The 27510-nt window shown below is 36.8% G+C and overlaps 1 protein-coding gene across 1 annotated transcript; it reads right to left on the bottom strand.

Moving 5' to 3' along the window:
• Window positions 1-424: 424 nt before the first annotated feature.
• LOC135107355 (autophagy-related protein 16-1-like) lies at window positions 425-27306 on the bottom strand. Its single transcript, XM_064017095.1, has 13 exons — window positions 26908-27306; window positions 25753-25937; window positions 22965-23104; window positions 22099-22261; window positions 21601-21689; window positions 20337-20475; window positions 18841-18946; window positions 18392-18534; window positions 14258-14378; window positions 6558-6737; window positions 6193-6277; window positions 5595-5741; window positions 425-5101 (listed from the first exon to the last, which is right to left on the bottom strand). The coding sequence occupies exons 1-13, from the start codon at window positions 27014-27016 to the stop codon at window positions 5008-5010; spliced, it is 1701 nt and encodes a 566-aa protein (XP_063873165.1). The 5' UTR covers window positions 27017-27306; the 3' UTR covers window positions 425-5007.
• Between the last annotated feature and the right edge of the window lie 204 nt (window positions 27307-27510).

Below are 27510 nucleotides of genomic sequence, written 5' to 3'. Positions count from 1 at the left end.
AAGACAACTAAATGTGTTTCCAAGTTTCTATGAATTGTTATTCTTTGGAAGCACTTCATGAAGGCACTGACTAACAAAACCTTAATTACCACAGAAGCAGTAACTTACAATATTTAATACATATTCTACTGTTCTTAGCCTGCAAGGTGTTGAAGATTTTTCTTAATGTCTGAATGTAATATAATGACTGAAAAAAGAGGTAACAAATTTGAAAAAAAAAAAATATTGCAAAGACTTATCACATTGTCTGATAACTAAGAATGCTAATCTTTCTTTGGGAACGACACTGAATATAAGGCAATGAGCATTCTCTGTGAATAAAGTTAAAGATGATATCTTAGTAGCAATTAATACTCTCTAAAGTGATAAATATTTATACCCTCCAGTAAAGTAAAGGAGTATCTGTCCAGCAAGACACATAGAGTAATAACTCTGGCGAAGTCTTTATTATTTTCGACATAATTCCCAAAATCAAAAGCTTTTTAGGATACTGCAGATGAATGCACCTTCCTTGACTCAGTCCAATAAAAGTTCCATGTACAGATTATGAACAACACATGAATTTATAAACACTATAAATTATACAGTGAACTTGCATATAGAAAGTACAATGTTAATTAATAAGTAAACTAAGAGAACTATGGAGACAGATTTGCTCTCTTACAAAGCTGGGACACCTGCTGACAAATATATATGAAAAAAAATCATAAAATTTGACTTAAGTATGAAACTAGTCTATCTGGTGGACTTGAACATCAATAAATCCTTAAGTACAAGAACAAATATCTTTACAAGTACAAAAAACAAATAGAAAAGTAAACACACACACACACACACACACACACACACACACACACACACACACACACACACACACGCACACAGTATCACGGATGTTCAGTCCACTTAAAATGACATGCAAACTTAGTATGAGATATTTTCAGAATGGTCTAATATGGAGTATGTGATTGGAAATGCACAAACTGGATCTCTTTCATATCTAATGTAGAGCACATAAGTTATGAAACTGAAAGGAATTATCATGCATAAGTAATTATATTAATTTCATAAAACAACACTGCCCAATCATGAATTGTTAGCTTGCAAAATTCAAGAAACAATGTTTGTGGCTGAACTGTACACAGTAATTCACAAGAAAGCTGCACATTGGTTTCATATACACAACAGATTAACCTTAAAAATAATTCATCACAATTTCTCTCTATTCTTCCAAAATATTTACCTGCATATATCAGTCATGAATAAAGAACCTTTTTTACTCAAGTAACTAGTACCAACAAAAAGTTAGATTCTGACCAATATTTCAATTATAGTAAAACTGAGGTAGTACCTACATTTAACTACTTATATCAGCCTTTAATTAATGCTAGTAAAAAACTCATTGGCTGTTTTGTGCTGTTCCATGGTTTAAAGAAAAAATATCCAGTGTATTATGCAAACCCTCCAGAAGCTTGACCACAATAGTTGAATCAAAACCTCTACTACATTCAATCATCACAATTCTAAGAACATTTCATGTTCATATGAGTCAGCCTTTGCCAACTGATGACATGTGGCCTGATTTCAGTTGAATAATATATTTTTCTCTCTCTCCTCTAGCTTCTGGGTGTTTTCCTTAAACCTACTGGGATACTTTCTCCAGAAATATTCAACACAATTCACTGTGCCATTCGTGTCTCTCTTCTCTCACTGTAACAAAACAAATTTAGTCCATTTATTATAATGATTTAATTGAAATTCTGAATCTTAAGAGGGCTTTTCTTGGTAATGTCCTGTGCTCATCCAGTCAACCATTGCATAATACAGATGATCATGGCCACATCTCCTAATGCATCATAACATTCATCAAACAGCTTTATTTAGTCTTCTGGCCATCACAGTTGAAGGGAAAAAAATAGCAGCCTTCATAACTTGTTTCTAATAAATTTCTCAAATATGATGATTTTCCTATGTACAGGAAACCCTGCATAAGTCCGATTGATTGGGGGAATACCAATCTGAGATATCTGAAAACATAATTTATAAGGGAAAAACTAGATGTAGCCTTAGAAGCCATCACGGAGACCAGCAAACACAGCATGAGTCAGGCAAGAATACCAGTTGTGTGTGATTAGAATAGTACATTAGATATGTATTCAATGTCTATCTGAGTGTCCAACTTACCCCATATATCTTGGGGAACAAACTGAGATATCAGGTGTCTATCTGACTTCCCCCGTATATCTTGGTTGATAATCCAAGATATCCGACACTTATCTGAGGGCATGAAAGTGGGATATTTGGCTCCAATTTAGCTGGGATTTACTGTATTTGTTTTCAAGGAACTGATAATGATGCAGCATACACTCCTGATCAGCTTTACTTGGTGATTATTCTAACATAGGCAAAACTCATTTTAAAAATAAGAAGAAATAGTGTGATATGCCCTATCATAATGTAAAATTTGGGATAATTAACACAAACTTTTAAGCTTCATAAGACTTGGAAACTATATTTTTTGCAGGGACAATTTTTTCAAAGCAAGTTTTACGTTTTTAACATGGATGACATACAATGAATCATTATGATTCATTAGAACTTGTAATTAAGGAATCTCAGACCTTGTTATTTGCAGTTTAACCCCTAAAAGACCGGTGGTGGTGGTGATTTTCGTCACACTAGAACCAGCCCTCCAACACTAAAAGCCAACAATAGCCTGTATTCACACACTCCCTAAACTTAGCCTGCAATGGAAGAGCGAATAAAATAGACTTTTGTACTCAACATCGTCTTCCTCTTTCTAACGATGTCATCCAGATGTCTCTACATGCAGTGGTTGTGGAGAGCCAGCAAGCTGAAGAGGAGGGACTTTTGGGGAAGCAAGTCACTTGCCTTTCATGCGTACATTTTGCCAGACTGGATATGGCTAGCAACTAATAAATACGGGTGCCCTGAGCTCTTTTCATGCATGCTTAACAGTTTTATCAAATTCCTGCCCTACTGCACTCTAACTAAGGTGTGTAGCAAGTGGCTGAGTAAGAGCTAGTAATTGGCATAGTGTTGAAATGAGGACAGTAGGCAGGGAATCGGATTCATCAGAATCATTACTGCATTTAGCCATCATGAAAGTGGGGCGCAAACCGAGAGATTAGCCTAACTAACTCACTGGCAGTATTACCAATGACTGAACTACAAAAATTGACAAAAAGTGGCTAAGTGATCATAAAATCACAAAGCGGTTATAACTGCCTCCAGTCCTCGCCTAGTAAAGTGGATATAGCTGCCTCTGGTCCTCTAGGGGTTAAAATTATATGTTATTGAGGGACTATAACCTATTTTCAAACCTTTTCAACAACTGGTATTTTCAGTACATTGCAACAACAGTAGGCACAAACTGGAATCATGGGAAAAATATAATGGTAAAAAAAGGAATGTGAATAAATTCTTCACTTGTTGATTCTGACCATATCTAAAGCATGGCTCTGCACATAATGGGATATGAGCACTGTGATGATGTGAAACACAAAGTAAATTTTTAAAAAACAGCATAAGCAAAAGAGGTCATCTCTATTTTTACCATTACATAATACCTAACCTGCCACAAACACCTGTTTTCCTGCTGCTGTCAGACAAGAAACAATGTATGCAGCTCAAAACCTTAAATTACAAAAATAAAAATTCCCTGTTTTCCATCCATAAGACTATCATAGCAGAGCAAACTTTTTCTTTTATAAATTAAACAACCAGAGTATTAACAAAGCTTCACAATGACAAATACACATAAAAAAAAATTAATAAAAAAAAAAATAAAAAAAATAAAATAAAATAATACATTAATTTGCCAAGTTCAGACTCCCTGAGCAAGGCAGGCGCAGGGACGGTGTGGAAATGCATGGTAGCAATTATGCTCTTAAACTTAAGAAACAAAGTTAATAAGATAAGTATGCATTCAGTGTCCACACACTCAAGCACACACCTGCATCGGACCAAATTTGTACACATGTAAGTAATGCATCACTCACACATCACATAATAAAAGCTGTCTAGCAAAAGATACATAAACCAAAAATAATATAGAAAAGGAGAAGGAAAAACATTAAACAAAAAATAATCAAGTTATTTTGACCATAACATCCTTCATACGCAGACAAAGTAAGACAAAATTACATCCATATTTAAAACATTTGCACTCTATACACATTTTTTTTATTAAAAAACAATTTTTTTTGTTCTCCTTTCTCTCACATACCCTCTCCCATCCCCATCTGTCACTTCATTATTAATTTTATATTCAATTAGCCATACCTAATACCTAATCTTTTATCAATAACCAACCTATCATTACAACCTTGTCAACACACTTTTATTCATTCCTTTACTATTATGTATACTTTCTATCCAACCATCATCCTTCTGCTTTGCACCACAAAATCCATCTCAGTACTTCCATCAAAAAACTATCCTATACAACCCTTATGACCACAAGCTAATGCAAAATATAATGCACCTGTTACAAAATTTCATCACTGTTAGGCCGGTTATAGCACAGCCAATGATTTTAATAATGACACTGGAATAAATGTTGATACAAAAGATATCAATCCTAACTTTTATAGTCTTACTCAAGGATTTCATCCAAATATAAAATATACTCTAGAATATTTTCTTATAAATCAACATTCCATGTGACTAGTGTCTGCAAAATCAATGAGCATTCATTTTCCTCATAGAGTACTCAACCCAACTTGACCAGAATTCATCAAACAGCAGAACAAATTAATATAAATGCTGGATGCACTGCCCATCAACCTAGGACACCAGGGTGCTGCTGCCAGAGCTCCACCCCACTAGTCTATGCTAAACCAGAGTGGCAGTGATGCAGCAAGACAGAGTAGGAGAACAGAAATATAAACTATAATTTGGTTACCTATATCACAGTTGTGGTAACTCAGGCAAATGCTACTGGTATAAGCACCAGACAGCAACTCATAATACACCTTCATCTTGCTAGAAATCGGACCAAGCAATGACCTTCTTGCCACGGTCACAAGACACTAGTGACTTTCCGCTTGGATGCCAAGTACAGGCAACTACACATGATCTGTAATTAGGATGGAAGCATTACTGTCCAGAAAAGCTCTAAACTTTAATCTGTACTATTTCATTCATGGTATGATACATGCACAATGAAAATCAAATTTCTAAGTGAAAATTTTCATTATTGCATCTGAGGAGACTGTCCCAAGTATTTTAAAACCATTTGCATGGGAAATCACCATACCTCACAGTAATAGTTTTATGAATTCAAACTTTTAAAGAGGTAGAGATAAGCCAAAAGGTTTTAAGTATGAAGCATCTATCAACTAATCTGTACTTTATACATCTTAATTTCTTTAAAAAAATTCCTCTAGAGGGAAAAGTCAAATTATTTCTATCTGTACATTTTACTCCTGATTTCTAGTATCTGAGCATGAAGGATGGACAAATATGTTTCTATCTATGCATCCCAATTTTTTTCATCCACACCATGGTATTAAGCATAGGAATAGGGATTATCACTAGCTGAGGAGGGTGACAGGGTGTCTGATACTCACGTGTGCTCCCTCAGAGTCTTCTCCAGCTTGGCTGTATTGACATTCCAGATGTATAAAGCACCATCACCACTACCCACTGCTACATAAGTAGCATCAGGAGAGAAAGTTGCCCGAGTGTAATCTGCTCCCACATGGAAGCCATCACCCCTGTAGAAAGAAGCTTCCGTAACACTCCACAGTAAGCTGTCATGGTTCATTGGTATGAGTATAATCAAAACCTACATCTCAAGTAATTAATCTCCAAATCTAGTATTGTTGGGTAATCAGGAGACAAAATATTAACTGAATCTCATTAGTGGAAAACTTTTCACTTGAGGAAGATCACTTTATCCAACCTCAAGTAGTAGTAGTAGCAATTCCCATTCTACAATTTACTGTAAAAGGAACCAGATGACCTGGATTCTGATAGCTTTAGCATAACACAGTAAAACATCAACATATGCTATGGTACGTGCCACTTTTCATTACTAATAATTTTTTCATAAAATGAAAAGAAAAATAAGCCTAGCGGTTAACCCGATTTTGTTCAGAATGCTCTCTGTGAAATTAATGTGAAAGTGATAAATGTTCCTATCAACTTATGTAAATGTCAACTTACGTAAATGTGTGGATCACATGGTTCTTCCGAAGATCTAAGATTTTCAAGGAATCATCACGAACACAACTTAACAGGTAAAACCCATCTGAAGGAAAAAATTCAGTTCAACAGGATGAGAAAATGTTGAAATATTAAAAGTTTATGATTCACATTAAACTCTATCTTATCACAGAATAAAAATAACATAGATAATAAGTGATTATTGATACCATACAGGTAAACAATATGAAAATCACACAAAAACAAGTGATCATGTAATCACAAATATAAACTTGAATATTAAACATGTCAAACAAAGCAAAGTATGGGTAACATGAGGAGCAAGCTACATCTGGTTCATCTAAGATCCTTGTATAGTGTCTTACCACTTGATAAGGAGAGGGAAGTAATCTTGCCCTGTAAAGACACTTCATTTGCTGATTGTTCTGTCCGTGTGTCCCAGAATCTGATTTTCTTATCAAAGTGACCAGAAATTATGGTTGTTGCTGCACTGTCAGATGGCACAAGGTCATTACAACTTGATCCAGCAAAGATTGTTCTGATACCTACAAGAGGAATTTAAGTAAATTATTATTTAGAGAGTGCAAGTAATGACCAAGTAAAAAGAAATAATAATAAAAATAATAATAATCATTATTACTGAAAACACAATTAAAAATGGTGATATGTACTGGCAAAAGTGATTTTTTTTTTTATGTACAAGTGCCACTGGCCAAGGGCAACAGGAATCTTAAAGAGTGCCAGTTCCCAAAGAGATTCTAAATAGAAAAATAAAATAAAGGAGGATAAGTGTCTTGAAATTCCCCTCTTGAAAGAGTTTAAGATATGAATGGGTACAAAATTATAATACTTAAATGAATAAATAAAAATTAAGATGTATTCACATATGAAATTAGACACATAAAATCAAGAGATACAGAAAAACATTTAAACAAAACAAAGCTCAAACAAAAACCCCCAAAAAAGGTAGAATAATAAATCAATCTATAAGCAGTTAAACTTTTCTTTTAAAGTATGATCAAACAGTGTGGTTTAACTTTTGTGACTGAATTTAGCAATGTTAGCAGAAGTAGAGTGGAACCTCAGTTACCGAATGCCTCCCTTTTCGAACAAATTGGTTTTCAAACAAAATTTTGAACTTATTATTGGTTTGGCTACAGTACCATAATTCGGTTCTAGAACAAAGTTACTTGATTTCAAATATTAAAAGACATACCAACAAATTACAAATTTATAGTTTCTATGAATATTCACTTTGTTTACATATATTTAGATGAGAAACACAGAGTGAGACAGTCATTCAATCTTTGAAATAAGGTAAATGTGAACCCATTGAAAGCCCTTGATGTAAACAAACAGTTTTCAATGCTCAGGAGTTATCCTGAGCCACCTGTGGCTCTCTTGATAACCCCTAATGCCATCACTACTGCACAACATTTTTTCAGTAGCTTTTCCCAAGAGCAAGATGTCTACATGTTATGATCACCTTCATTTTGGCAGTAAGTGGGTTGTTCCTCTCTGTAAGGCTTCCCTCACTTGATCAGTGACAAAGAGAGTACCTATACGGTCTAAATAATATCTTCTAATGAGTTTTGTCACTAAGTTAAATTAATACACTGTTTCTGGATAAATAATTTGTAAGCTGGAGATGTTGTGAAACAGCAATCTTGGCTGTGGGAGCGTCTGTCATAATCCACTTAGACACGGTAGACTGATGTCAGGGAATGGATTAATCCGTTTTACATTGATTCCTATGGGGAAAATAGTTTCAGTTTTCGAACAGCATTCAGGAACGAATTAAGTTCTAGAACCGAAGTTCCACTGTAATTCCAAGAACATCTTCCATCTATTTCCAACTCTTAATAGGTACCAAGATACCTTCTGCTCCACCTCTAACACAAACTATTACCAGTACAGCAACAAAGTGCATCACTGCACAACAACTCACTTCTACAAACAAGACTTTTCATTCCTAGCTTCAATTTGCACCTTCCACTGCTCATGCTAAAACTAAAGATAAAATCTTCCACATTTTAACTATTCACCATGCCACCACAACTGCAAAAATTTAACATGCACATTATACTGGATGGAATAAAGAACAATTTATCTCCATACAGTACAATGCCAAGACAATGCTCCTTGATACAGGGATTTCATCCATCCTGCTTTTGATCACTTGGTGCCAATGATTACTTTAGCAAGACCAGCCTAATTTGGCAGTTAGGGTGGGGTCAGGGAATGGAAGCTACACTGCCTCTTTTCCCAAAACAAAACCAGTTAGATCACCTCCCAGGGGGCACATGGCAGGTGATTCCTGTCAGGATCAGATCACCTGTACCCAGAAAAAAAATAAAATAAAAATAAATAAATAAATAAATAAATAAACCCAACTCAATGTTTTTTTTGGGGGGAGTTTTATTGTTTTTATTTTGGGTGGAGAATTTATTGTTTTTGGAGGGTTATATTTATTTTTTTTGTTTATTCCTCATATTTATATATAAAGTACTTTAAATAAACAATTAAAAAGTAACCTAAGGTGAAACAAAAGGTTTGAAATGTTTTTTTTTTTATGTAGGAGGAGGCACCAGTCAAGAGAGAGAGAGAGAGAGAGGAGAGAGGAGAGAGAGAGAGAGGAGAGAGACGAGAGAGAGAGAGAGGAGAGAGAGAGAGAGAGAGAGAGAGAGACGAGAGAGAGAGAGAGAGAGAGAGAGAGAGAGAGAGAGACGAGAGAGAGAGAGAGGAGAGAGAGAGAGAGAGAGGAGAGAGAGAGGAGAGGAGAGAGAGAGAGAGAGAGAGAGAGAGAGAGGAGAGAGAGAGAGAAGAGAGAGACGAGAGAGAGAGAGAGAGAGAGAGAGAGAGAGAGAGAGAGAGGCCCACTAAGGTGCCAGTCCCCAGAGTTGAAAGTGGTAGTCAGAATTACAGGATATGTGCCTTGAAACCTTCCTCTTGAAGAAATTACAGGATATTGTGTCTTGAAACTTTCCTCTTGAAAGAGTTCAAGTCATAGAAAGTGGAAATATGAAAGCAAGCAGGGAGTTCCAGAGTTTATCAGAGAAAGGGAAAGGGATGAATGATTGAGAATAATGGTTAATTCTTGCATTAGAGAGGTGGACAGAATATGGGTGAGAGAAAGAAGAAAGACTTGTGCAGCAAGGCTGTAGGAGGAGGGGGAGGCAGGTAGTTAGCAAGATCAGAAGAGCAGTTGATGTGAAAAGAACGGTAGAAGATAGCAAGAAATGCAACATTGCGGTGATGAGAGAGAGGCTGAAGACAGTCAGTTAGAGGGGAGGGGTTGATGAGACGAAAAGCTTTTGATTTCACCCTGTCTAAAAGAGCAGTATGAGTGGAGCCCCCCCATACGTAGACAGATAAGGCCTCTATACAAAGTTAGCAGCTGGGAGGGGAACTGGTGGAGTTGACTCAGAATGCCTAACTTCATAGGAGCTGCTTTAGCTAGAGATGAGATGTGAAGTTTCCAGTTTAGATTAAAAGTAAAGAACAGACCAAGGATGTTCAGTATAGAAGAGGGGGACATCTGAGTGTCAATGAAGAAGAGGTAATACGAGTAGCTGTTTGAAAGGTTGTCAAGTTCATAGATTTGAGAATTCAGTTTTTAGGGATTGAACAAATCTGCCCCAATCTGAAATTTTAAAGAGACCAAAAGCCAGGCATTCTGTGGCTTCCCTGCATGAATACTTTACTTCCTGAAGGGTTGGGTGTCTACGAAAAGATGTGGAAAAATGCAGGGAAAGATGTGGAAAAATGCAGGGTGGTATCATCGACGTAGGAATGGATAGGACAAGAAATTTAGAAGATCACTGATGAAGAATAGGAAGAGAGTAGGTGACAGGACAGAACCCTGAGGAACACCACTGTTAATAGATTTAGAAGAACAGTGACCGTCTACCACAGCAATAGAACTGTCAGAAAGGAAACTTGAGATGAAGTTACAGAGAGAAGAATAGAGGCCATAGGAGGATAGTTTAGAAATCAAAGCTTTGTGCCAGACTATCAAAAGCGTTTGAGATGTCTAAGGCAACAGCAAAATTTTCACCAAAATCCCTAAAAGAGGATGGATGACCAAGATGCAGTAAGGAAAGACAAAGGATCACCAGTAGAGTGGCCTTGATGGAACCCATACTGGCGATTAGATAAAAGGTTATTAAGTGATAGATGTTTCAGAATCTTCCTGTTGAGGATTTCAAAACTTTAGATAGGCAGGAAATTAAAGCAAGAGGAAGGTAGTTTTGAGGGATTAGAATGGTCACCTTTTTTAGGAACAGGCTGAATGTAGGCAAACTTCTAGCAAGAAGGAAAGGTAGACGTTAATAGACAGAGTTGAAGGAGTTTGACTAGGCAAAGATAAAGCACGGAGGCACAGGTTTGGAGAACAATAGGAGGGACCTCATCAGATTCATAAGCCTTCTGAGGATTTAGGCCAATGAGAGCATGAAAAACATTACTGTGAAGGATTTTAGTCTGTAGCATGAAATAATCAGAGGGTGGAGGAGAGGGAGGAACAAGCCCTGAATTATCCAAGGTAAAGTTTTTATTAAAGCAAAGGTTTGAGTGAAAAGTTCTGCTTCAGAAATAAATGAGATGGCAGTGGTGCTATCAGCTTGAAATAAAGAAGTGAAATATGAAGAAGCAAAGTTATTGGAGATGTTTTTGGCTAGGTGCCGGAAGTCACAAGGGGAGTTAGATCTTGAAAGATTTTGACACTTTCTATTAAAGAAGAAGAGACACTTGTTTAGGTTATGCTGATACAGGTTGGTCCAGCTGTTGTGTTAACTTGTACTGCACAGGAAATGAATGGATCAAATTTGACTACTTTTACATTTTTTTATGTATATGTACATATAAAGATCTTATTTATCAATATAACATGGAACTAGATTTTAATATGAAAAAAAAAAAAAAAAAAAAGGGGGGGGATTTTTTTTTCTGGCTGTTTTTTTTTTTTTAATGCCAACCCTGTGGCTGTGCCTCAATGTTCCCAATGAGTTTGACATTTTTATTTTCATTAAGTAAATTATATATTCCTACCTCAATTCTTTCAATTTATTTCATAAGTATTATCAAATACAGTATACTTGCCCATCTTTAACCTGGTATGAGTTAACAAAAGTAGTATGTCAGGATGAGGTCACTGCCTTACTGGGGCCTGGGTCAGGCTGGGTAGGTGCATATTGCCCTTAATAATGAGTTTAATATTTTTTTTCATCAAGTGAATAACACATTTCCCATTTGTATTTATTTAGATCACTTTCTAAATATAGTTGTATACATAACAGAGTTGCCCACCTTAAAGCAACTACAGAGGGTGTCTGAGTTACGAGGTAACAAGTTACGAATGTTCAGAGATACGAGCAGTCTACTCACAAAATGAAACTGTGCTCTCGATATTGTTCCCTTTGCTAACTAAAAGTTCAAATCTGGCACTACATGCCATATTTACCTAATAGGCTGCTTTGCCACTGTCCACACAGTGCAACAGCATAGTGAAGGACTGCCCACCATCTCAAGACATAGGCCCTTTAACATTTTATTTTGAGACACTAGTTTGAAATTTAAATTTAATTTAAAATCTTATCATACTGCACCACAGTGAGTCTGGCTTGAGATTCCATGGTGTGCAGACCTCCTCCAGTCAGCCTCTGAGAGGCATACCACCATGCGCTGCATGGTGTAGAAAATCTGCACCATTACATTAAGTCCATGAATAGGCAAACACCTGTCTCATGCTTTCAGCTAGCCATCTTAATAAATTATATGAATAAAGGCATGTATAACCCAAGAAGGAGAGAGGGAGAAAGGAAAAAATATGCATGAGAGACAAAGAAAGCATCTCATAACTCAGGGCTACACCTGCTGGACTTTGGCTACACCCCACTCCTAAGTCCATAAATAGGCAAACAAACCTGTCTTATGCTTTCCATCAGCCATCTTATTTAATTATATGAATAAAGGTGTGTATAACCCAAAAAGGAGAGAGAGAGAGAGAGAGAGAGAGAGAGAGAGAGAGAGAGAGAGAGAGAGAGAGAGAGTAGAGAGAGACGAGAGAGAGAGAGAGAGAGAGAGAGAGAGAGAGAGAGAGAGAGAGAGAGAGAGAGAGGAGAGAGAGAGAGAAACAAGTAATGTGCATGAGAAAGAGAGAGAGAGAGAGAGAGAGAGAAAAAACAAATGTGCATGATGTGCATGAGAAAGAAAGAGAGAAGTGTCTCATTTTAACCCGGCTTGTATGCTTGGCATAACTGAGTCTTGTTCTTTACAGTTCTTTGCAGTTCTTTACAGTTGTGTTCCACCTTCTACACACAACCAGAAGAAGCAGAATTACTTTGTAGTGGCAGTGGTGGAATGAGTCGACGCTACCAGTCCTACATGCCTACGCACTCGCTTGTCACCAGCTACTCTAGCAACCTTCATCACCTCCTGGTTACCTGCTAAGCCGTCACTGATGCATAACTGCTAAGCTGTCACCGAATGCAAATTGCTATGCTACTACATGTTTATGGTGCTTTCTTTAGCTGCTTTCAGGACATCTTTCAAGCTTTTGCCAAGCCTGCCCCACAAGCCTGTTCCCGTACGACTTCAAGCCATCACCAACGCTGTCCCTGTTTTAAGTCTGGACTTTTCAAGCTGTCATCGATGTGACTCAACTGCTTTATTTCTGATCTCGTCATTCCAAGACTTTGGATTTCTCAGTCATCAGTCTTCTGCTGATGGTCATCTCTGCACCCAATGTGGGCCACTCACCCACCACACTCGACGAAGACCTAGTGTTTTCTTGGCCTGTGATTCGCTGTGCTGATGTCACAGCTATGTGAGTTTTGTGATTCGCCAGTGCGTACCCACTGTTCTGATGTCATTGTTCTGGAAGCCTTGTGATTGGCTATAGTGCATACATCACACATCTTACACAGATAAGTGCATCTTTATTATGTAAATCATGTGCTTCAGTGTATTTTCATCACCCCATATATTTTGTGGGCATGAGGGCATGCCTAGAAGGGTGGCTGAGCATTGTGCTGATATGAGGACACATGCCCACACCCTTGCTGCCCACATTCCACGGCACGCTTTTCCCTGTGGGACTTGATGACACCTCAGGCACCAGCCTTGGCCAACCACGTGGAGTGAGGTCACCCCTCATCTCTGCCAACCCTTTGTCTAAGCGGTGTTACGGCCTGCTCCATGACCAGGTAGGCTCCCAGGACCTCATGAGCCCTTCACCTTTCTGGCCACATATCTTCCTTCACCTCACGAATCCCAGCCTGACCTAAGCCGGCAGGCCCAGCAACTACCCCAGCATCACCAGTCCTCATCCAGCCAGCTTTGGAGCTGGACAGATGGCTCCCTGGCAACTCACTTTATTTGTATTGTACAGTTTTATTATACTAATATATGGAAGCAATTCTTTACAACTGCGTTTCTTTGGCCACCACCTCTACACACCACCACAAGAAGAAGCAGAATTATCTAGTACAAGACTCAAACACCCTCTGTATAAAAGTTAATGAAAATAACGTTTTCTAAGCAACAATGTGCAACATTTATGGCATGTTTCTTTACTGATGTATAGATATATATGTATAATGACTAATTTTTGTAGATATTATAATATTTACGCAAAAATTATATCTATTATTTCTCCATTTTATTTCTAGTGCCTTTTAGAGGTATCAAAGAAGTTACTTGGCATAGTTTTATGAAAAAAGTTAGTGTTGTATCCACACTCTGACCTCACCTTAGCCTTCAAATTAGTCTGGTCTTACTATAGCACATGTTTTATCTATTTATATCTGACATCTATTACAATGAACTTTCACCAAGGGAATGGTCATTCCTGTCCTTTCATGTTCCAATTCTTTGATTCTCCTTTCACAATCTACTCATGACTACTAGCATATGTTTTATTCTATTTATATCTGACACCAATTCCCATAAACTTTCACGAAGGGGTTGGCTGCAACAGAAGGGTCTCCACTCATGCCTGTTTTTACATGCTGTAACTCTAATTCTCTCATTCTCCTCTCACTATGTTATGATTAAAATTACTTACAAGCTCGACTCCTCAGGTCCCATATTTTAAGCGTACGATCATGGGAGCCAGTGACGACCTTAGCTGACTCTGACAGGAATCTTGCTGCCATAACCTTACCAGAGTGTCCTGTGAGTGTGTGCTGCAAAAATCATAAAGGTCAGTTAACAAATGATAAAGTTGAATCCTCACTATAATCATATCTCCACCCAAAGTAAGCTAAGTGCAAAAGGTGGAGAGAAAAAACTCAAAATCACATACACTGTAGTATCTAAATTTATCTGATAAATACACTCCCTTCCTGAGTTTTGTGCTTGCGTTCTTCCCAAAGTATAGCGCTAAACTTGAGGATTGTGAAACTCAAGGTATTGAAAGCTCAGAAAAGTGCTTATTCATTCTGATCCGTGAAGAAGCTGACTTTTTTCCCCCAACTTTAGTTCCTTATCTCGAAATACAATACTTGTGTGTGTGTGTGTGTGTGTGTGTGTGTGTGTGTGTGTGTGTGTGTGTGTGTGTGTGTGTGTGTGTGTGTGTGTGTGTGTGTGTGTTTTGTCTTCATATCTTGAGTGATACAACCCTGTGGCCATGAAGCACCATCAAATCTAAAACCATGTGTGTGTGTGTTTGACCTCTCTCTCTCTCTCTCTCTCTCTCTCTCTTCCCTTTCCCTCCCTCCCCCCTTTCCTGCCCTCCTCCAAAATCTCTCCCTTCCCCCTTCTCTCCTTCTCTTTTATCTGCCCTCCCCATTTCCTCCCTCCTTTCATCTATCCCACCCATCCCCCCTCCTTCCATATCTCTCTCTCTCTCTCTCTGTGTGTGTGTGTGTGTGTGTGTGTGTGTGTATGTGTGAGAGAGAGAGAGAGAGAGAGAGAGAGAGAGAGAGAGAGAGAGAGAGAGAGAGAGAGAGAGAGAGAGAGAGAGAGAGAGAGAGAGAGAGAGAGAGAGAGAGAGAGAGAGAGATACAGATTTGACTTAGGTGAGATAAGTGAGGTTTACTATATGTATATGCATGATGCCAATGGTAAGTAAATGTGACCTATACTTGTCAAAGCAGTCTGAGACATGAGGTAATAATACATGAAATTCAGGATGATAAGAATTTATGACTAAGCACAAAACTAAAGGATCAAGAAACTTGGGAAGGTAGTGTACAATAACTCACCTCAGTTTTCAGTCTAACGAAAATCTCTCAAAGCTAGTACGTATAGTTTTAAATATCAATGATAGAATGCAAGTATACATAAAATGTTGTTGTTGTATCGATTCCTTTCTCGGTCCAACTCTCTAGTTGTCACTTGCCTCAATGTTCCCTCTGCCATGTATAATTCAGAGATACCTCTATTCTCTTTTTCTGATACACATCCAATATCATCTAATAACATTTCTGAACACAAACATATAATCTATCCTTACTCCACTCTTCCACTACTTATCTTATCCTGGAACACTCATCTAAATCCTCTTACATGCAGTATTCTTTTTTTTTATGTAGGAGGGATACTGGCCAAGGGCAACAAAAATCTAATAAAAAAAAGCCCACTGAGATGCCAGTACCCAAATAGAGTCTGAAGTGGTAGCCAAAAATTGAAGGTTAAGTGTCTTGAAACCTCCCTCTTGAAGGAGTTAAAGTCATAGGAAGGTGGAAATACAGAAACAGGCATGGAGTTCCAGAGTTTACCAGAGAAAAAGAAGTGATGGATAGTATCATTAGTGTAGAAGTGATAGAGAAGAGGTTTGGTTTAGATCATTGATGAATATTAGGAAGAGAGTGGGTGACAAGACAGAACCCTGAGGAACACCACTGTTAATAGATTTAGGAGAAGAACAGTGACCGTCTACCACAGCAGCAACAGAATGGTCAGAAAGGAAACTTGAGATGAAGTTACAGAGAGAAGAATAGAAGCTGTAGGTGTAAGGGGATAGTATTGAAATCAAAGCTTTGTGCCAGACTCTATCAAGAGCTTTTGATATGTCTAAGGCAACAACAAAAGTTTCACCAAAATCTCTAAAAGAGGATGACCAAGATTCAGTAAGGAAAGCCAGATCACCAGTAGAAAGTGGTCTTGATGGAACCCAAACTGGCAATCAGATAGAAGGTTGTGAAGTGATAGATATTTAAGAATCTTCCTGTTGAGGATAGATTAAAAAACTTTAGATAGGTAAGAAATTAAAACAATAGGTTGATAGTTTGAGGGATAAGTGCAGTCACCCTTTTTTAGGAACAGGCTGAATGTAGGCAAACTTCCTGCAAGAAGGAAAAGTAGATGTTGACAGAGTTGAAAGAGTTTGACTAGGCAAGGTGCAAGGACAGAGGCACAGTTTCAGAGAACAATATGAGAGACCCCATCAGGTCCATAAACCTGATGGGCCAGCGAGGGCATGGAAAACATCACTGTGAAGAATTTTAATAGGTAGCATGAAGTAGTCAGAGGGTGGAGGAGAGGGAGGAACAAGCCCTGAATCGTCATCCAAGGTAGAGTTTTTTAGCAAAGGTTTGAGCGAAGAGTTCAGCTTTAGAGATAAATGTGATAGCAAAGGTGCCATCTGGTTAAAATAAAGGAGGGAAAGAAGAAGAAGCAAAGTTATTGGAGATATTTTTGGCTACATGCCAGAAGTCACGAGGAGAGTTAGATCTTGAAAGATTTTGACACTTTCTATTAATGAAGGAGTTTTTGGCTAGTTGGAGAACAGATTTGGCATCGTTCCAGGCAGAAATATAAAGTGCATGAGATTCTGGTGATGGAAGGCTTAAGTACCTTTTGTGGGCCACCTCTCTATCATGTATAGCACAAGAACCAGCTGTATTAAACCAAGGTTTGGAAGGTTTAGGTCAAGAAAAGAGTGAGGAATGTATGCCTCCATGCCAGACACTATCACCTCTGTTATGCGCTTGGCACACAAGATGGGTCTCTGTCACAGAAACAGTAGTCATTCCAAGGAAAATCAGCAAAATATCTCAGGTCCATCCAATTAGCAGAGGCAAACTGCAAGAGGCATCTCCACTTAGGAGGATTCTGAGGAGGGATAGGAGCGATAGGACAAGATACAGATATGAGATTGTGATCAGGAAAACCCAATGGAGAAGAGAGGGTAACAGCATAAGTAGAAGAATTAGAGGTCAGGAAAAGCTCAAGAATGTTGGGCATATCTCCATGACAGTCAGGAATATGAGTAAGGTGTTGCACCAATTGCTCTAGGTTGTGGAGGATAGCAAAGTTGAAGGCTAGTTCACCAGGATGATCAGTGAAGGGAGAGGAAAGACAAAGCTGGTGGTGAACATTGAAGTCTCCAAGAATGGAAATCTCTACAAAAGGGAAGAGAGACAATGTGCTCCACTTTGGAAGTTAAATAGTCAAAGAATTTCTTATAGTCAGAGGAGTTATGTGAGAGGTATACAGCACAGATAAATTTAGTTTGAGAGTGACTCTGTAGTCGTAGCCAGATGGCGGAAAAACTTGGAAGATTCAAGAGCATGGGCACAAGAGCAGGTTTAGTCACTACACATATAAATGCAACATCCAGCTTTTGATTGAAAATGAGGATAGAGAAAGTAGGAAGGAACAGAAAAGGGGGTATTGCCAGTTGCCTCAGACACCTGTGTTTCAGTGAGGAAAAGAAGATGAGGTTTAATAAAGGAGGGATGATGTTACACGGATTGAAAATTAGATCTAAGACTGCAAATATTGCAGAAGTTAATGAAGAAAAAGTTGATGGGGGTGTCACAACATTTGACACCCACCCTTTTGAATTAAGTGTGTGTGTGTAATTAGGTGCTTGTAGTTTTGTGTGAAGGAAGAGAGTTGTCTTTAGAGGTCAGGCTGTGACTGCTCCCTTGTATTGTGAGACACAAAGGGAAACGTTCAGTGAGGTCACAGCTGGGTTTAATGATAAGTTCACAGCACCCCCTGATCCAGTGCTTTAGACCCCACTGGGAGTAATTATTGTTTCAGCAGGTGCTGAAAGCTCTTATTAAAAGCATACCCGTGAATTTTACTGGACAATACCTATTCCATTTCTTCAAAAATCCTCTGCTTTCATATGAGATCAGCAAAAAATATTGCATTCCATAGGTATCTTAAAAGAATAGCATTCATCTAATTTCCATTGCCTTTTCCATCACAAAATCTTAAAGGGAAACCCAAAGAAAAAACTTACCCTTAATCTATGATCTGCCACTGTCCAGACTCTGCTGGCAAAGTCATTAGAGGCACCAAGAATCAATGACTCCTCAGCATCAAAATCAATGGCTGTTACCCCTGCATTGCTGCCTGTCAATATGCCTCTAGCTTCCACTACGGCTGTAAGGTGTAATGATTAAAATTTTAGTATAAGAGAGAGAGAGAGAGAGAGAGAGAGAGAGAGAGAGAGAGAGAGAGAGAGAGAGAGAGAGAGAGAGAGAGAGAGAGAGAGAGAGAGAGAGAGAGAGAGAGAGAGAGAGAGAGAGAGAGAGAGAGAGAGAGAGAGAGAGAGAGAGAGAGACTCAAATGTGAGATAAGTTTTAGCAATAAAATAATAATAATTTACTAGACAGTTTTAGAAATCCATAATCCAACAACACAAAACCACACATGCTTTCACTGTTTATTGAGAGTGAATGTACTGACCATGGCCAATGTCCCACAGCTTGAGCTTCCTATCCACCCCACCAGTGGCCAGAATCCTCCCTTGAGGGCTGAAGCACACAGAATTCACCTCCCCATCATGAGCATCCTGTGGGGATTCCATAGTAATTACTGGAAATTGCCTTATAAAAATAGCAAGAACCTGTGATGAAACATAAGGTATTATTATTATTCCAGCCCTACAGTTTATCACATAAAGTAAAAACAGACATCAATACACTGATCAGGCCTGGAAAAAATTAAAAAAAAAAAATAATAATAATAATAAAAAAAAACTGACTTGATTTAAGTTGATTTTTTTCTAAATAAACTTTTTTTTTTTTACTTAAATTATACTTTTTATTAATCCTTGTTTGTTTGCACTAATTATTTGTTATGATCCATTTTCTCGTATAAACTTGGCCAATGTTAAATGAAATCATTGTTTAGTATACATTACCAAACATTATTGTTATTATCAACAAAAGACCTTACTTTCTTTTTTTATACATTTGAATATTTTTCTTGTAGGGATGGTAATGATTCACTGGTGCCTGACTTGCTACAGGACTAATAAAGGATCAGTATACTCAGTATAGGACAAGTTAATACTTTTCCTGTGCAACTGGTTCACATGTTCTTCCTTCTTCCTTATATATATATATATATATAGTTTAAATTAGATATTTTACTCTCAATATAACTGTTACATTGAGAGTAAAATATCTAATTTAAACTATATATATATATATATATATATATATATATATATATATATATATATATATATATATATATATATATATATATAGTTTAAATTAGATATTTTACTCTCAATTTAACAGTTACATATTTTTTTAATACAGTATATTAAATTTTGATTTAAATCATGATTTTTTAAATCTAAATATAACACTTCAATAATTTATAATAGAGTATATTTAATTTTTACTTAAATAATGTTGTTTTACACTCAACATAACACTTAAATAATTTTTAATACAATATATCTAATTTTGATTTAAATCATGACTTTTTACCCTCAATATAACACTTCAATAATTTTTGATACAATATATTTAATTTTCATTTTAAATCATGACTTTCACCAATTTAAACTGATTTAAATAACTTGATTTGATTTAAGTCAAACCAACCCTAGCACTGATACATAACTATATTAAAACCAATACTGAAACTATAAATCAACAAAGTACTTCAAACTATCTTCATAATCCCTCTGTCAATAAAACTGCAAGGACTGGTTAATAGAGAACTGAGTGGAAGTTTTAAGACAAGAAATCATCAGTTGTAAAATTATGAAGAAAATATGAAACTGCTTTATATGCAGTATTCAGATGGCTGTTTATATCATCATATAAACATATACCTCACCAAAAAAAAAAAAAAAAAAAAAAAAAAAAAAAAATTGATCAATCTACAAAACTTTTGGCGAAAGGAAACACACAGAACATTCAATTAACAAAGTTCAGACTTACAAATTTGTGGTAGGCCTTGGAGGGAAGCACTGCCATAAGGCACAGGGGAGGACTGCAGGCAAACTTGTCGTCCATGGTCACCTGCCTGGGTTCCCGAGCTGCTTCTTTGAGCTGTTCTTCAACCAACATTTGTCGTTTCCTATAATGTTTACAAACCATTAAGTTATTCATAATAAAAAACAACTGGTTTATTATCTTAACTATATAACTCCCCACCTTTCTTTGTAAAGTTTTCTGTTTACAGCTTCTTTTTGTAATATATTGTACAAACATGACATGAAGTGGAGCACAGAAATTGACAATACTTCTTACATTTACCCTTAAAGGGCCAGAGGTAGCTATAGCCTCTTTACCAGGGTAGGAACAGAGGCAGTTATAACCACTTTGCAATTCTTACACTCAATTTAGCTACTTTTTGTCAACTTTTGTAGTTGTCATTGATAATATTGCTTGCGAGATAGTTAAGCTAATCTCTCAGTCCCTGCCCACTCTCACCATGTCCAAATGCAGTGATAGTGATTCTAACAAATCTGATTCCCTGCCCACTCCCTTCTGCCCTTGCATCTCAACACCACACGTATTACTCACTCGCACTCAACCACTTGCTACACACCTAAGTGAAAATGCAATAAGGCAGGAAATCAATAAACTGTTTAGCATGCATGAAGGGAACTCTGGGCACCCATTTTCATTAGATGCTAGCCATATTCAGTGACACAAAATGGATGCATGGCAGGCAAGTGACTTACTCCCTCCAAAAGTCTTTCTCCTTCAATTCACTGTCTCTCCATAACCACTGCACACTGACAAATCTGGATGGCGTCAATAGAAAGAGGAAGACGATGTTGAGTACAAAGTCTATTTTATTTGCTCTACCATTGCAGGCTAAGTTTAAGGTGTGTGTGAATACAGGCCATCTTTTATGTTTAGGGCTGGAGGGCCAGTCTTAGTGGGATGAAAATCATCACCACTGTTTATCCTATAGGAGTTAATGTGCTCCCTCTTGCTTTGGAAAGAGAGAAAGAAAAATCACTTGATTATATAATAGCACTCATAATAGTAATAACAACAAAAATGACAGGAGCAACAACAACAACAACAACAACAACAACAACAATAATAACAAAATAATAATAATAATAATAATAATAATAATAATAATAATAATAATAATAATAATAATAATAACAATATTTCACATTACATTACTTACATCTGTGTGATTACACAGAATTTATCATAGGGAAATAAACTTGTCACTAACCTTAAGATTGAGTCATTCTCCAGGTTGAGCTTCTCTGCATCCTTGGCTTTCTGTGCCATCCATCGGTCAATGAGGTCCCGGTTTTCTTCCTGATGAGGTGATGATACACATGTACATTAAAATTCAGTAAGCATCAAGCCAGGAAAACACATCATAATTCCATAAAACACAGTGAACAATGATACAAATTCACATATGTCCTATGATTCTAAATGACCACAAGACAGAGAGCCCTTTGTATGTACAGATTATCTATTCATGAGCAAATCTGAATGTCCATGCAAAAAACAAATCATAATAAAAAATATGTGAGGTACAAACAATTAGTTAAAGCTAGAAAAATTAGAGTAATCTTCACTCCCTGAACAGGATGAATATATGCAGACTTGCAACTATAAGAAGAGATGAAGGTCAAACATTGCTAACATAATACGGAAGGTAAAAGCTCTCCACATAAAGGCATAATCATATATAACTGATATGGAAATATGTATGTACCTTTTCTTTCCTATACTTCTCCTCCAGCGCCGTGAAGGCCAAGTTGAGAGTCTGGTACTCATCGCGCAGCACCTGGTTGATTGCCTGTACATCTGCAAGGGCTGTCTCCTTATTGGCAAGCTCCTCTCGCAGGATCATCAAGTCTGACTCATACTCTGCTAGTCTGCAAAGTAAAAACAAATGTGTGATTCACGTTGGATAGAAAGATTGATGGAAAAATTGATGGGAACTATTTGCCTTCATATATGGGAATATATTTGTGTATGACTGAGTAAATAATACGTAATTCAAGAGAAATTAGACTACTTACTACATTACAAAAAGTTTTTTTTTTATTTTAGGTCAGCAGAATACTGTATATAATGACTGCATAACACAAATCAATGCCTTACATACATATTTATATGCATGGAAATATAGTTTGTGGTCATTTTCATTTTTCAGTCCTGAGTGTAACAACCATGTTTCCCAAAAGCAATGAAGTACTGGAATCCCCAAGTCACTAATGGAAATAAGAAGTAAAGAAAATCACAGTCAATCACATGTCAATAGTTCTGCAAATACTGCCATCATCCTTGGGTGTTTTGAATTGATGCTGTTCTATATCTGAAACTTTTTTCAAGACTCTGTCATCAGGGTCAGCTTGCTCCTCTGTTTCAGATTATCATTTATCAACTTTATATCTCAATTATCACCTCCATAGTATTTCATGTTGTTCTTTACCATATCATGCCATCTTCCTATAAATCTTCCAAGTCTACTTTCCCTATCAACATTACTCATATATAGAACCAAGAGAATAAGTACCTTTTTGGATGATAATATCTGTAAAAACAGGGAACCAAACCAGAAAGGGGAAGACTTACTTGTTGTCCTTGACAGCAACTACTTTTTCCCGTTCCTGAAGGCACTGATTTAATTCTACCAACTGCTGTGAATTCTCACTCTTTTTTCTGTGTAAATCCGTTAATTCTTCTTGTAATTTGTAGATCTTTTGTTCCAATTTCTGAAATATATATTAAAAGTCCATGTATTTTGAGTATTTTTTTTTTATGATTATCACCACAACTTATTTTCAGTGAGATTACACACACACACACACACACACACACACACACACACACACACACACACACACACACACACACACACACAAACACACACACGCACACACACAATAAAAAAAAAAAAAAAAAATCAACACTACCAGTTTTCAGACTTTATGGTCTCTAATATTCTTCATGGAAAATATTTCTTAAAATACATCCAAAACTTATTTATGCTTGAGTGTGTAATGAAGTTAGAAACTTATATCTACTTTGTCTGTCACAATACTGGAGTTGTGATAGATGAAAAACTAAGTTTCTCTGAATACTTGGCACAGAAAAATAAATAAAGCAAACAGTACAGTGGGGATTATAAGGAAGGCATTTGTGACTTTGGACAAGAAGATCTTTAAGGCCCTGTATGTACTACTAGTCAGACCAATTATAGAGTATGCAAATCAAATTTGGGCATCTTATCTAATAAAAGACCTAGAAGCAGTGAAAAATGTATAGAGAAGAGCAAGCAAACTGGTACCATCTCTGAGGAACCTAACATATGAAGAGTGGTTGTGGAACCTGGAGCTGCCAATACTGGTCTACAGGAGTGCACAAGGAAACATGATTTCACATTTGATTCATCGTTGTATGATAATTCACTTTTATGATCATTCTTCTTTACTACCCCTTGCCTGCTATATAATTGGTTATGCTTCCTTTTTATGATTGCCCAAGTGTGCACTCACTCGCTCCACATGCTATTTGTTTGGGTGAATGATCATAGCGCTGTGACACAATAGCGGCCAGTGTTTCCCACACTCTTGTTGATGTTCACCAGCTATGTTCTGTGTGGAAGTGCCCAAGATTACTATATCTGTACTATTTTCTATAATTTTACCAATGAATTTATATCTTCCAAATGCCCTGCAGGCTCCACTGACTGCCCTACCAAGCCCAAAAGAGCAAGGAAAAGCATTAATCTTGATTTTATTTTATTGCTTTATTCTTGTGCTTATTTATTTATTACTTTAGGCAATAACTGTATTTACATATGATGTTTTGTAGTTTTATGGGTTTTAGGGGGCAATAGGGCACATACATATAGGTTTTGGACAGCATCCCTATTTTTCCCTTTTAATCTTAACTCCGCTATATGATCGTTCGCTTTATGATTGCATTTTCAAGAATTTAACCCAATCGTATATCAGGGAGGACCTGTACAAGATTCTGCCTGGAGTATATGACCAGTACATGTGTAAGGAGATCTTCATAACAAGGGAAGATGGGAGAATGAGAGGGCATCCTGTGAAAATTTATAAAGAAAGATCAAGGCTAGACAGAAGGAAGAACTCTTTCTGTTATAAAGTTATTAATAACTGAACCGACTACTGAAGTATGCAATCAATGCTGGGACAGTGATAAAGTTTTAAATTAATTTAGATAGAGCATGGAGAAATTAGGATTTGATTTTTAACCATAAAACTAAAATTCAGTATAAAAAAAATGTAATGACTACTGCCACAGCCACCAGCACAACCAGAACTGGAAGTATAGAACTGGATGAACAGGCCTAATGGCCTCTTCCAGAGAAAAAAAAAAAAAAAAAAAAAAAAAACTATTGTAAAAAACTGTAAGGAAGCCCATCTGTACAATAAGCATTTCTGAAACTTGGCCTTTATTTCTAAAACCTCTCTTCTAGTTGTATATTAAACTTATAAATAGTCTAGCCTTCTGTCCATTCTCCCTGTAAGTACCTTTTGTTTTTTACAGCAGTATCAACTTCTTCCCACCTCCATTAACTTTGTGTCTTGGTGACTTTCCACTTAATAAACTCTTTTATTCAAAAAGGTCTCCATCTCTAAATCATTTACCATTCTTCATTTTCCATCCTTCTTCCTGTGGACATTTTGTACATATTTTTATTTCCTGTTTTTTTGCTACACCATCCCCAACACGTCCCATTATTCATGTTATACCACATATCCTTCATATATTATATTTAATCACAATCTAATCTCTTGACCAAAATGTAATTATCTGGCTGCTATTATCCTGTGACTTGTAGATTTGATGACTCACTTTTTTCACAGGACATCTCACACACTATCACATTAACAGCACCAGAAAACTTATTTCTCTCTATTCTTACATTTTTGGTGCTATAACCATGTCTTCTACTTGGGCCCTTATATCCTGAAGCATTCATTATGTCAAGAAGAATATTACCAGTAATATACTTTTACTTACTCCTAATTCTTGGACCACTCTTTACAAGTCCCATGAATCCTCATCCAAGCTACCATGTGGCACATATGCTAATACAACAATTAGGTACCATACTCTCACTGAAAGCCATCTTTAAAATCATGATCCTTATCATTAACTCATCATACCTATAGCCTAATTATCCAATTTTAGGCACTAGCATAATAATATTATCAAGATCCCTAATGTTCCCAGACCAGACTAGTTTATATTAACATTCTTTTACCAATAAAAAGTGGAAGGATTACTACATGTGCCCCATATAATCATTATACAATCACTATTATATCATATTTTACAGTCAAGCCTTCACAAATGGCAAGTAACAATCATGACAAAGCCTCACCTGCACCACACCAGGTGAAGCAGTCCCTCCACACTCCCCTCCACCACCACCACCATTACCACCACCACTACCTCCACCACCACAACTCAGCAACTGCAGGTTACTTTGCTGGAGTTTCTCATTCTGAATGGTGAGCTGCAGGATCTCAGCCTTCAAAGTCTCACTCTGCTCAAAAAGTCGAGTATCTGAAAAAAAAAAGAAATATATATATATATATATATATATATATATATATATATATATATATATATATATATATATATATATATATATATATATATATAGACCAAGTCATGCAAAGTGACTAATAAATTTTTCAGATGGTTACAGTGGGCTTGACCATATGTAAGGGCAAGTTTTTGTCTTTGAAATAAGATTTTTATGATGGAAAAGACCATTAGAATCTGTTCATTCCTAGAAAGAAAAAAAAACAAAACATGAAATTGACCTATAAATCATATATATATATATATATATATATATATATATATATATATATATATATATATATATATATATATATATATAGAACTAATCTGGAAATTAATTACAAATTGATGTCAATATATATTTCTTTTAATATCATATTTTGAGTTTGAAAGTTGCAAATAATGAGTTTGGACAGGATACTACAATTAAGTTATATTTATTAACATCACTATAATAACCTAGACTGTAATATATTTTATATGATTTGAAAGAAACATGATGCAGACAGTCTGCTGTCTGCTAGCAAGTGGACTGCAGATTAATTAAACACATCAAAACATCAGAAAATATGATTTTGTCCTCGAAATCTGCAAGTGAACAAACCAAAATTAACCTATTTCCATACCTGACATATAAATTAGTCTTAATGACATAAAAAGGGGTGGTGATGTTCATAAGTCCACATCCAAAAACGTCAACAAGTTTTCATAATCCAAGGTTTGGTTATAACATGAGGTTATGTTCCAATATGTTCAAATTTGCAACAAGTTTTCATAGCACACATACACTCACTTCACCATAAGAAATATCACAAGTGAGTATACACAATGTCAAATTACAGTACATATGAGCGAAGAATCAGTTAGCTCAAGATGTTGCACAATCTCTGCCAACAACTGAAGGTAAACAAACAAAACTCGCCCCTTCCCTTTCCCCTACACTCACGTAATTGGATGAGATCACTGATGTTCTCGTATTCCTTCTTGTTCCGTTCCCGCAGATTGTTGTAGATTTGCTGGCGCCAATCTCCGCCACCAGACTTACTCCAGGCCATGTCCCTCCCTCCCGGGTAAACTTGTATTTTTCGGGTGTTCCTCTGAGGGTTTACTCCTTCCCTTCCCGACTCCCAGCTGGGATGCGCCTTTGCAACGGTTTCCTTTCCCGTGCTTGTTTTCACGACATTCGGTTGCTTATCTCACCAATTATCATTTTAATACCTTTATTCAGTTTTGTTACTTATTTTCTCGTCTTTTCTTCCACAATGATGAACTAATCTCAGATATATTCTACGGAAATCATCCTTGACATGTATGGGACTAGACTGACAGACCGTCACAATTGTGGTTTCCTTGGGCGTCACAGCGGATATGTCCAAACAGTGTGGATAGTATCCTAAATCAACTACTAGAGCCAGGAGACAACAGATCCCTGTAGATGTCTATCCTCAATGATCCTAGAGGTGAAAAACTGGAAGTTGCTCTGGAATGAATGATTGTTCTTCGGTTCTGCCAATAATGGAGAAAATTAATCAAATGTATGTAAATATAA

This window comes from Scylla paramamosain, chromosome 15 (genome assembly GCF_035594125.1).
Source record: "Scylla paramamosain isolate STU-SP2022 chromosome 15, ASM3559412v1, whole genome shotgun sequence".
NCBI lineage: Eukaryota > Metazoa > Arthropoda > Malacostraca > Decapoda > Portunidae > Scylla > Scylla paramamosain.
This window is presented reverse-complemented; position numbering and strand designations above follow the sequence as displayed.